The sequence below is a fragment of the Ranitomeya variabilis genome, chromosome 5, assembly GCF_051348905.1.
Source record: "Ranitomeya variabilis isolate aRanVar5 chromosome 5, aRanVar5.hap1, whole genome shotgun sequence".
NCBI lineage: Eukaryota > Metazoa > Chordata > Amphibia > Anura > Dendrobatidae > Ranitomeya > Ranitomeya variabilis.
The window spans coordinates 31,341,470-31,354,201 of NC_135236.1; the positions used below are offsets into that span (position 1 = coordinate 31,341,470).

At 46.1% G+C, this 12,732-nt stretch overlaps 1 protein-coding gene across 1 annotated transcript in view; it reads left to right on the top strand.

The window, feature by feature from the left end:
• The window catches only part of LOC143774238 (very-long-chain 3-oxoacyl-CoA reductase-like), an 87,805-nt gene extending 75,359 nt beyond the window's left edge, over positions 1-12,446 (top strand). The window contains exons 10-11 of the mRNA XM_077261626.1: positions 12,077-12,226; positions 12,308-12,446. Coding sequence (XP_077117741.1) covers positions 12,077-12,226; positions 12,308-12,427 — 270 coding nt within the window. The 3' untranslated portion in view covers positions 12,428-12,446. The remainder of the gene's footprint in view (positions 1-12,076; positions 12,227-12,307) is intronic.
• Positions 12,447-12,732: the final 286 nt, after the last annotated feature.

Below are 12,732 nucleotides of genomic sequence, written 5' to 3' on the forward strand. Positions count from 1 at the left end.
CACAGGTACTGTACCCAATGATGGCACAGGTTCTGCACGGGAATGTGCACCACTCGAAGACGGCCATGTGTGACACCCTACAGAAACAATGGATTGCCCCCGAGTTTTCCACCTGCGCAGAAAGGCAGGTACAGAGCTGCATGATATGTGCCACACATAATCAGGGTAGGACAGTGAAAACCCCATCCAAACACACTCCCCGGCCCTTTAACCCATTCCAGAGACTGCAGATTGATTAAATTCAGTTACCTAGGGTAGGGACGTATGAGTATGTGTTGGTCTGCATTGATTTATTTTCAGGTTGGCCAGAAGCCTACCCAGTTGCCAAAGCTACGGCTAAGACAACGGCGAAGACACTGATGGTTGAGATCATATGCAGGTATGGAGTTCCTGAAGTCATTGAGAGCGATCGGGGCTCCCATTTTACTGGAGAGATCATGTCAGAGGTAATGGCAGCACTGGGGGTAAGTCAAGCATTGCATACTCGATGCACAGAGTAGTGGAAAAGTGGAGAGACTAAATGGAATTTTTAAGCTTAAAATCCAGAAGGCAATGGCAGAGACTGGTAAACCATGGACAGAATGCCTCCCTCTAGCTTTGTTTCCAGTAAGATATACCCCAAACAGGAAGACAGGACTGTCACCGTATGAGGTTCTGTTTGGCAGGAGCCCCAATCTTGAATGTTTCTTTCCACAACAGTTGTAGCCCAAGTACCAGGACTTGACTAGCTATGTGCAGGCCTTACATGGACACCTTGCCAAAGTGCATTTAACCGTCTTCAGTTCTCTTCCAGACCCAGACAAGGTTCCTGGACACCATGACTTTGTGCCAGGAGACCTGGTGTATGTGAAAAAGTTTGTGCGCAGAGATTGTCTCCAGCCAAGATTTGAAGGACTTCACACGGTGATCCTGGTCACCCCCACTGCAGTAAAACTTGAAGGAAAGAGCACCTGGATTCACGCTTCACACTGCAAAAGAGACCGAACCAGTGTTTAGTCACAGAAGTGACTGAAGGGAAATGTTGCTGTTGTTTTTGATCCTGGAACTGAGGGCCATCCTCGCCCCTACCTCTTCGGCCCCTATTGTAAATAAGAATCCTGGTCCCACTATTCTCTGGGTAAACCTGACAGCCCCGGTGAATATCTGGCGATTTGATTTCTGTGATGAAGTCAAGTGTCCCGAGACTGAACGGGTGGTAGAGGGAATCATCCAGTTTTATATGTGTGTTACCAGAAATGACAACAATAACTGTTATTATTAGACAGATGCTGCTTGGAATACGGGAGATGATTGGGGATATAAAGCTAGCGAAGCCATGTTCCCAAGGATGGGACGGGTAGGAGTCTTCGTGAGAGAATGCATCTAACAGCCCTTCTGCAACCACTTAGGGGCTGTAAATGGGGTAAAAGTTGTTACCCCCTCCTCCTAAATCTTGAAAATCCCCAATCTGCTGATCTGCAGACATTCATATTGGGAAGGAATTATAATTATGTATTTAGTAGTGGATACCATGGGAATTTAGGCCCAGGTGAGCGTTTGCAAAATGTAGTTAATGAAGTGATCCCCATTCCAGGTCTCAGTTGGCAGGAGGTTTTCTCCATAGAAACACAAACAGCCCCAAGGAAAAACCTATGGTTAGAATGGGTGAGATACAATGTAAGAGTCCAGAATATCTCTGTAGGATGTATTGCTTGTGCTGCTGCGAATACACACCTATACACACATGCATTGCTTTTTCCTGATGACAACACCACTGCCTGTGTCATGAATTTGTTGAAAGGTTTGAAGCCCACTGAATGCCCAGATTACGTCCCACTGATTTATGAGGAACCCAGACTAAAGGTTCCAGGAGAAGTAACCGTATTAGCTGACAATTACACCTACTATAATTCCCACGACACCACAGGTACACCAGTAGGGATCTTCAAGACAAGTTTCTGCAAAGAGAACAGTTCTCTAGATACTGATTTGCTAATTAAACATACACATTATATGTACACCAAAGATACCTGATGAACCTACCAGAAAGAGAAGTCTCGATCAGCTCCACATGAGTTATGAAGAAGATCCACTAGTATATATTGATGCCATTGGGGTGCCAAGGGGGGTGCCTGACCAGTTTAAAGCCCAGAACCAGATTTATGCCGGCTTTGCTTCTATAATCCCACAGGTGCAGATTAATAAAAATGTTGAATGGATCAAATATTTATATATATATTACAATGAACAAAGATTTGTCAATTATAGCTGTGATGTCTTTTAGGGTATAGTTGAGGATTTGGGCCCTAACATTTGTATGACCAGTGCTGCAACCCGACCTAAGAGAATTACACTGAATCCTGTCCAGACAAGATCACATGCAGTGATATAAGAAGCTGACACAGGATTGTGGTTGGTGGATAGTGGGGACATTAACTTTTAGGAGTAGGCTGACAGTAATCCTTTTGGGAAGGAGCTGTAGACCAGCATGTCATGTCGCCCCCACCACTAGAGAACCAACCACATCAGGTAGGGTAAGACAGATACAGGAGTATTATCCCTGGAGGCCCACTGACTAGCTAGCTACGCAAAAACAATTGGCTGAAACCAACCTTTCTCATTCTACAGATAAATAATGACAATATGATGGACGTATAAATCCACCTAGGCAGGCCTAGGTACTTGGTGAGCACAAAAACAGGTGACGTACTAGGACACAAATTAAGATCTTCTACAGATGTGACAAAGGAGAGAGTGTAGAGCTATACTTTGGACAGTTACAGCTGAAATGGGAAGACATGGGGTACAGTCCCATAAACCCACTTGATGTTAAAGTATTGGTAAATACATTCGTTGACGGTATGACCAAAGACATACGAGACGAAATATAGACAGCCAGACCTGAATGGCGAAATGTAGATCCAAAAGACCTGAAGGTTTCTAAAGAAGTTGAACAAATTAGGACAATAAGACGACGTGTCATGTATGCTGGAATAGACACATCTTTCTTCTCCAGTTGGTTAGGTGGGATCAAGGGATTCCTTCAATAAGTTTGTTTAGTACTAATTGCCCTCCTTATAGTTGAATCGATAATTCTCTGTTGTGTTATTCCCTTGTATAAAAAGGTTATTGCCAAAGTAACTCCGACTGGCACCTTCCTCAATCAAGAAGTAGATCCACCAGAGTACGATGGTACTGATCCAGGGGAGATCCCGAAGTACATTCCTCTCAAGAGAGTAGACAAAATCCCCCATTTTCAGATGATGCTAAGAGATTTAGTTTAGGGACAGTGGGAGAACTCCATGTGAGGTTAGTGAAGGGTTCAGCTGCCTGGAGGCCTCTCGCTAGGGGAGAGTTTCTGAGGTGTCTGGATGAAGAAATCCACCTCCCCTTTTCCCATCACATGGACAGTCTCGAAGGATCTTTCTTTAAGGGAAAAACTTAGTGTTTAGGGGGGATTGTCAAGGTGAAAATGTATTTTCTGATATACCTTTGTACTTTTATATAAAGATTTATACTCTTTTTGTACTGTTATACTTTTATACTGTGAAACAATAAGTTTTTCCTATCTGCTAGCTAATGCAAATGTAATTGTATCTAAAGATGGCCGACCAGAATTCAGTTTTGTTTTAGATTCGTGTCTGGAGGGACAAGATTCAGTTCTTTGGAAACGAAACTAAAAGAATGAGAAGAAGGGGAGGAATCCATCAGGAGACATTCGACGAATCAGAGAGACTGAGCACTAGACATACACTGCTTAAACCCCACCCATTGCATTCCCTTTTTAGTATTACGTATTGGAAAATAAAGCACAGTTGCTGCTCAGCTCCTCACTGAGGTGATCGCAAGAGCATCAGCAAAGATTGAATCAGCTACGTGTCTGAATCATTCCTTTTTCCGGTACCAGATGCCCTGCACACATATTAATTTGGAATGACTGGTGAATGAGGATTTAATTGTCGTTATTACGGCCCCGACAGGATGAGGGTTCGTTCTGCAACGGTGTCCTTGAGGCCTTTAGCGACATGGCCCCCCACGGTGACGTGCTGCACGTTGTCATAGACCCTCCCAACCACCCACCCACCAAAAGAACTGCTGCATCAGGCCCTGGGGCCTTGACAGGGAGGTTCTTCTGCTTTTCTGGACACGTGGCGCTGATATGACCAGTCCGATTGCAGGAAAAACACTTGCGAGGGTCGGATGGTCGGTTTATTTGTGTACTCCCCCTCTGACTTGGTCATCGCCACATTTTCTCCTTTCTGTGTCTTCTGCCATATGGCTGTATTGATAATACACCCATGTTTTGTATTTTATATACCCATATTTGTATATGAATGTTACAATTTAATAAATCTTTTGAATACTGTTTTCTAAATATGTTTAAGTGGACGTTTTTCCTCCGTGTTCTTGTTAATTTTTTTGAGGGTCGGATGTAGGCCTGGTGTTGGCAAAGGGGACAGGACCTCCGGTGAATCGGCTGGCAGGGGCATTGGGGTTGGTTTCAGGCTTACCCCCACTCCAGCTGGCAGTGACTGGTTTCCGCACATCCGGTCTCCGGTTTGCCTCATAGCTATCGGCCATCTGCGCTGCTTTAGTCACGTCTTTGGGCTCTTGGTCCATCACGAACTGTCGCACCTCAGCTGGGCAAAAATGTAAGAACTGGTCTTTGATCATCAGGTCCAGCAGCTGTGCAAAGTTGGTCATTCACAGTCATTGGGTCCACTCGTCAAAGTGGGTCCCGAGTCCATGTGCCACACCGCTGTAACTGTCGTGTGGGCCACGTTGGAGGTTCTGGAACTTTCTAGGATAAACCTCAGGTGTACGCTGGCACTTTTGTTATTAGGGCCTGCTTGATGGCCTCATAGTCTTCATCTTGGTCTGGCGGGAGATGGAAACGCCTCCAGAGCTTTGCCTTTTAGCCCTGGGGTCAGGTATCAGGCCCATTGGTTCTCAGGCAGCTGGTACTGTCTGCAGGCCTTCTCAAAGGCCCTCAGAAAAGTGTCCAAGTCCCCATCCTTTTCATCACAGGAAAGTGCTCGGCCGGGGTTTAGGGATCTGAGCGCTGTTGGGCTCGCCACTGGATTGGGATGACCTCGGCCCCTGGAGTTGGATTAACTCCAGCTGGTGCTCCCGCTCCACTTGCCGCTCGGCTCTCTCCACCTCTCGCTGGGCTTGCACTTTCACTTGGTATTGCTGGATCAGCCTCAGACGTCCATCACGGTCGTCGGCGGGGAGTTGTTTCAAGGCCATCAGCAGGTGGGTGTCCTATCTGCGCTGGTTGCAAGTAGGGCCAACATTCAGTGGTTGGAACTCGACCGCAGCACCACCTGCGCTGGTGCTGGCTTCTGCGTTCACTGCGATTTGAGAGCGGTCTTGAGAGGTTTCTCATTGCACCAGATCCGCGACCAGTTGGTCTGTGTTTTTGTCCGCAAAGTCAATCTGCTTGCACATGCACAAGACAGTAACAGTGTCCTTGGTCTGCTTATTATAAAAGGTTTCTCCCAGCATAACGATGGTTGCCAAATAAAAGATAGGACAGAAAAATGAAGAGAAGGGTAAGGGGGAAACACTATACACACAATTGTCTCGGGACTAGTAAACACTGAGTTCATTCTCCAAAACTTTTTTGCGCAGAGTCCTCACAAGAACTGCTTCAAATTGCACCAGTTCCGTGACCATTTGAGCCTTGGTTTTGCCCTGGGGGTCCAGGCCATGGTACGTGCATACCCGAACAAGAGTGTCCTTCTTCTGCTGGGTGTACCAGGCTTCTCCTTTTGCGGCCATCATTGTCAAATAAAAGATAGGATAGAAAAACGAAGAGAAGGGAGGGGGTAATCGCAAGTACACACAATTGTCTCAGGACTAGTAAATACTGAGCTTGTTCTCCAAAACTTTTTTGCGCCAAGTCCTCGCAAGAACTGTGCAAGTTTTTAGTGAGAGGAATGACTGCTCAAACCAGAATGCTCTATTATCCCACCGCTCTGCCACGAATATGTCATGAATGACAGGGAGGATATCTTTATCATCCCCACCGCTCACACTAATATGTCATGAACCGGGGTTGTTTGTTTGCCCCAATTGCCCCTAGTGGTGTTCTTGGGATCATTGTCATGCTGAAAGACCCATCCATATTTCATCTTCAATGCCCTTGCTGATGGAAGGTTTGCACTCAGGATATCACAATACATGGCCGCATTCATTCTTTCATGTACACAGATCAGTCGTCCTGGTCCCTTTGCAGAGAAACAGCCCAAAGCACGATGTTGCCACCCTCATGATTCACAGTAGGTATGATGTTCTTTGGATTCATCTCAGCATTGTCTCCTCCAAACACGAGTTTTCATTCTACCAAACAGTTCTACTTTGGTTTCATCAGACCATATGACATTCTCCCAATACTCTTCTGGATAATCCAAATGCTCTCTAGCAAACTTCAGACGGACCCGGACATGTACTGGCTTAAGGATGGGGACACATCTGGCACTGCAGGATCTGAGTCCCTGGTGGAGTAGTATGTTACTGATGGTAGCCTTTGTTACTGTGGTCCCAGCTCTATGCAGGTCATTCACTAGGTCCCCCCGTGTGGTTCTGGGATTTTTGCTCACCGTTCTTGTGATCATTTGACCCCATGGTGTGAGAACTTGCCCCACATCGAGGGACATTATCACTGGTCTTGTATGTCTTCGATTTTCTTATTTTTGCTCCCACAGTTGATTTCATCACACCAAGCTGCTTGCCTATTGCAGATTCAGTCTTTCCAGCCTGGTGCAGGGCTACAATTTTGTTTCTGGTGTCCTTTGACAGCTCTTTGGTCTTCACCATATTGGAGTTTGGAGTGTGACTGAGGTTGTGGACAGATGTCTTTTATACTGATAACAAGTTCAAACAGGTGCCATTACTACAGGTAATGAGTGGAGGACAGAGGAGTCTCTTAAAGAAGAAGTTACAGGTCTGTGAGAGCCAGAAATCTTGCATGTTTTTAGGTGACCAAATACTTATTTTCCACCATAATTTGCAAAATAAATCTTGCCAAATCAGACAAGGTGATTTTCTGGATTTGTTTTCTCAGTTTGACTCTCATGGTTGTGGTTTACCTACGATGTCAGTTGCAAGCCTCTCTCATCTTTTTAAGTGGGAGAACTTGCACCATTGGTGGCTGACTCAATACTTTTTTTCCCAACTGTAGTCCTCCATACAGTATAATGCACTCCCCTTAGTTCTCCATACAGCATAATCCACACCTCATAGCCGTCCATACAGTATAATGCACTCCTCATTATTATTATTATTATTATTATACATTTTTATAGCACCATTTATTCCATGGCACTTTACATGCGAAAGGGGCAGATATAGACAAGCACAATAAGCATGAGCAAAACAAGGCACACACAAGTACAGAAGGAGCGAGGACCCTGCCAGCCAGGGCTCACAGTCTACAGGGGATAGGTGAGGATACACTAGGAGAGGGTTGTGCTGGTCGTGTGGTGGTTCAGCAGACTAAGGATCACTGCAGGCTGTAGGCTTGTCAGAAGAGGTGGGTCTTCAGGTTCTTTTTGAAGGTTTCTGTGGTAGGCGAGAGTCTGATGTGTTGGGGTAGAGAGTTCCAGAGTATGGGGGAGGCACGGGAGAAGTCTTGTATGCGGTTGTGGGAAGAAAAGATAAGAGGGGAGTAGAGAAGGAGCTCTTGAGAGGATCAAAGGTTGCGTGTGGGTAAGTATCGGGAGACCATATCACAGATGTATGGAGGAGACAGGTTGTGGATGGCTTTGTATGTCATAGTTAGGGTTTTGAACTGGAGCCTCTGGACAACAGGAAGCCAGTAATGGGCTTGGCAGAGAGGAGAGGCTGGGAAATAACGGGGAGACAGGTGGATTAGTCCGGTAGCAGAGTGCAGGATGGATTGGAGTAGTGCCAGAGTCCTAGAGGGGAGTCCAGAGAGTAGGAGGTTGCAGTAATCGAGGCGGGAGATGATAAGGGCTTGCACTAGCGTTTTTGTGGTTTCATAGTCAAGGAATGCACAGGTCCGGGAAATATTTTTGAGTTTGAGTCGGCAGGAGGCAAGGGCTTGGATATGAGGCTTGAAAGAGATGGCAGAGTCGAAGATCACCCCGAGGCACTGAGCATGGGGGACTGGGGAAAGTGAGCAGCCATTGACATTGATGGATAGGTCTCCTGGAGGGGCAGAGTGATATGGGGGAAAGATGATGAATTCTGTTTTGTCCATGTTCAGTTTTAGAAAGCGAGCATAAAAGAAAGCTGAAATAGCAGACAGACATTGTGGGATTTTGGTCAGTAAGGAGGTGAGGTCGTTGGTTCCAGATAGGTAGATCTGCGTGTCATTGGCATAGAGACGATACTGCAAACTGTGGGATTCTATGAGCTGTCCCAGGTCGATGGTGTAGATGGAGAAGAGCAGGGGCCCTAGGACTGAGCGTAGGGGAACACCGACAGACAGGGGGCGAGGTGAGGAGGTGGTATGGGAGAGGGAGACACTGAATGTTCGGTCTGTTAGATATGACGAGATCCAGGATAGGGCCAAGTCTGTGATGCCAAGAAATGAGAGAATCTGTAGCAGGAGGGAATGGTCGACATTGTCAAAGGCAGAAGACAGGTCCAGGAGAAGGAGGACAGAGTAGTGTCGCTTCCTCTTGGTGGTTAGTAGGTTGTTGGTGACTTTAGTTAGGGCAGTTTCAGTTGAGTGATGCGGTCAGAAGCCAGTTTGTAACCAGTCAAAGAGGGAGCAGGAGGAGAGGAAGGATGACAGTTCAGGATGGATATGCTGTTCCAGTAGTTTTAAGGGATAAGGGAGAAGAGATATTGGGTGATAGCTAGACACAGAGGATGGGTCGAGGGAGGGCTTTTTGAGGATGGGTGTGATCGAGGCATGCTTGAAGGATGAGGGGAAGACACCAGTTGTGAGTGAGAGGTTGAAGAGGTGTGTTAGGGTTGGGATGAAGACTGTGGCGAGGTTAGGGATGAGGTGGGACGGGAGTGGATCAAGCGTGCAAGTGGTGAGATGTGATCTTGATAGGAGGGAGGAGAGCTCATCTTCTGTCATGGTGGAGAAGCTGGTTTTGGAGGAACAGGGTTAAGCAGCTAAGAGGAGCTTTGGGGACTGCGGGCCAAAGTTTACTCTGATCGTATCAATCTTCTGCTTAAAGAGGCAAAGTCTTCGGCAGAAATGAGAGGAGAAGGGGGAGGTGCTGGGGGATGAAGTAGAGAATTGAAAGTGTTGAAAAGCTGTTTAGGGTAGTGAGACAGGGAGGATATGAGAGATGAGAAGTTTGTTTTGTGGCAGTGACCGTGGATTTGAAGCTGGCGAGGGTCTGCTTGTATGCGATGAAGTGCTCGGCAGAGCGGGATCGCTTCAATCTCCGCTCAGCGACCTTGGAAGCCAGTCTCAGTTCTTTGGTCAGGCTGGTCAGCCAGGGCTGCCTGTTGATTGCACATGTTTTGCTGTGCGTGAGGGGGGTGGCCGAGTCAAGTGTTGCTGTTATTGTGGTGTTATAAGAAGTGTCAGCAGCATCTGTGTCATGAAGGGAACTATGTCTGTAAGAGGGAGAAGGGACTCAGAGTGATTGTAAATTGAGGTGTTTGAGATTTCTGGGAGGGTAAGTGAGTTTGAAGAGTGGGGGTTGCACACTAGGAGAGGAGAGAGAAGAGAATGTCAGTAGGTTGTGGTCAGACAGGGGGAGGTGCGACTAAGTGAGTAAGGGAACAGAGGCAGGTGAAGATAAGGTCCAGTGTGAGACCATTTTTGTGAGTGGCCACAGAGGACCACTGTGAGGCTGAAGGAGGCAGTGAGCAATAAAAGTTTAGAGGCAGCTGAGGTGGAAGTATCAATGGGGATATTGAAGTCACCCATGATAATAGTGGGGATGTCAGCGGAGAGGAAGTGAAATAGCCAGGTGCTGAAGTGGTCGAGAAAGGTGGGGATGGCTAGTTTTGGGGGGCGGTAGATGACAGCCAGCTGGAGGTTGGAGGGGGAGTAGATGCAGATGGAGTGCACCTCAAACGAGGGAAGAGTAGCGGAGGGTGTTAGTGGAATTGGGGTAAAGGAGCAGGTATCGGACAGGAGCAAGCCAACTTCTCCACCATGTTTGTTGGTGGGGCAAGGGGTATGAGAGAGATGGATTCCACGCTAGGAAAGTGCAGCTGGAGAGGCTGAGTCAGAGGGGGTGAGCTAGGTTTCAGGGATGCCAAGGAAGGAAAGTTTGTTGGTTATAAAGAGGTCATGGATAAACGGCAGTTTGTTGCAGACAGAGCGTGTGTTCCATAATGCTCCAGGTAAGGGGACGGGGGGAGTGGGGGCTGGATGAATGGGTATGAGGTTATCATCACTGCAAAAACATGTAGAGGATCGTGGTAGGGTGTTCGAAATGAGTGTGGGGATGTGTTGAGGAGGGCCAGGATTTGGAGATACGTCGCCAGCAATGAGGAGTAGTAGACAGAGCGTTAGCAGGTGGGAGCATAATGTGGCCGTGCGTGTCTGGAGAAAAAGGATTGTAAGTGGAGGAACAGTTGTGAGAAGGTGAGATGGCATGGGAAGATGGAGTGGAAAATTACTCGTTCCTTACTAGGTGGGGAGATTACAGGAGGTAGGGGAAAATAGAGTAGTATTGGGGTGAAAGTGAAAAGAAACCGTAACATTGTAGTGGTTTTATATTCAGTTACCTTACAGTCAATTCCAGTCCAATTGTAGTCTAATTCAGAGTAGTGTAATTAGAAATCTGTAATTTGAAAGATGGAATTTGGAAGATGGCTGGAGCAGACTACGTCTGGGGCAGACGCATGGCTCTGAATATATCTGGGACTAAGGACAATCAGGTGTGAGTAGTCCTCCACAAAGTATAATGCACTGCCCCATAGTCCTCCATATAGTATGATGCTCTCCCTATAGTCCTCCATATAGTATAATGCCTCCATATAGGGTTATGCGCTCCCCATAGCCCTCATTACTTTCCATAGTCCTCCATATAGTATAATTCACACCCCAGTTTTCCATACAGTATAATGCACTCTCCAAAGTTCTCTATATAGTATAATGCACTCCACATAGTCCTCCATACAGTATAATGCGCTCCCTAAAGTCCTCTATATAGTATAATGCTTATGCCCATAGTGATCCATACAGTATAATGCACCCCATAGCCCTCCATACAGTATAATGCACTCCCCATAGTCTTCCATACAGTATAATGCACGCCCCTTAGTCCTCCATACAGTATAATGCACTCCACATAGTCCTCCATACAGTATAATGCACCCCCATAGTGCTTCATACAGTATAATGCATCCAATTCTCCTCCATACAGTCTAAAGTACTTCTCATAGTCCTACATATACTATAATGCACTCCCCATAGTCCTCCATACAGTATTATGCACACCACATAAAAAAATACAGTACTCTCCTCCTTGTTACCCCGCTGCTCTGGGCTCTGCAGCAAGCATTCTGAAGTGGCTGCCCATCTTAGCGCAGCCAACGCCGGAGAGTTTAAATGTATTGGCACACTGCTGCTGCTCTTGATGTGACTGCCGACAATAAAGTCCAATCTTAGAACTGTGAAAAATAAATGCTATTTATTAATTGCAGTAATGCACAGATCACAATAAGAACAACAGATCAATGTATACAAAGAGTTCATTAAAAACAAGGCCGCACTCCCAGATAAGAAAGTTGGCCATAAATAATGAGCTGAAATGCGGCCAATAACAAGGTGCCAATCTCGAAGTAATACCATTTTTTTTATTAGTAAAGTGCATACAGGTAGGTGTATGGGATAGATACCATGTAAATAAAGTGATTAGGTGAAAACAAAACAACTCCAGTGAAAAACAAGTTTACAAAGGGAATTAAAGTGAATCCATGGTGTAGATATGAATAATGTATATAAAATCAATCCAAAAGTGGAAGAAAATAGTAATGCTTACAAAAGTGATATGGATCTCACTCTCCTGGATGGCGTCCTCCCCAACGCGCGTTTCGGCCCGCTGCATAGTGACTGCAGCTCTGGAGGTGACTGGAGTAAAAAGCACTCTGTAACAGTAAAGCAGTGAATAAACTTGCAGTTGTTATTACTCTGTCCCCGCAGTCTGTTCTGCCGTACTTGGTGTCCACGAATATGACCCTAAATGTGCAGCCCAACATTCTGGTGAAGGACAGCGACGACTACGTCCGGGAGGCTCTGAACACGGTGGGCTACACGCACCGCACCAACGGCTGCCTCTCCCACTCCATCCAGGTACCAGACCACCCTCTCTGCATCCTGTCCTTGCGCTGTGCTCTGGGGGTTCACATACTTACACTTGTCTTTTCTTTTCAGAATTATTTAATGGACCTGATAGTAACGGAAACCTTCATGAATTCCAAAATTTGTCGTTTTATTGGCGGATGTGTCATGAACAGAATTGCCAAAATGATGACAGACAACAAAAGCCAATAATAAAGGATGATGGAAGTTGCATCGTGTACCGTCCCTGTGTGCAAAATGTTAGAGAATTACATTAAAACAAAAATTATACCCAAAGGATTAAGACTAAACATTATTCCAGCACGAAGGGCAACGACACCTGAACTATTGCACAAGTGGCGGAATGAGCTAATCGAGAGTTCAGTAAGATTTATGCAGATCCTCTTACAAGAGGAGAAAAATACCTTTGATAGAACAAGCAGGAGGCTTACGGAACTAATAGACAGTATTACCAAACATAGAAGTGATCCTGACTTTAATAGAAGGGAATCAACCCT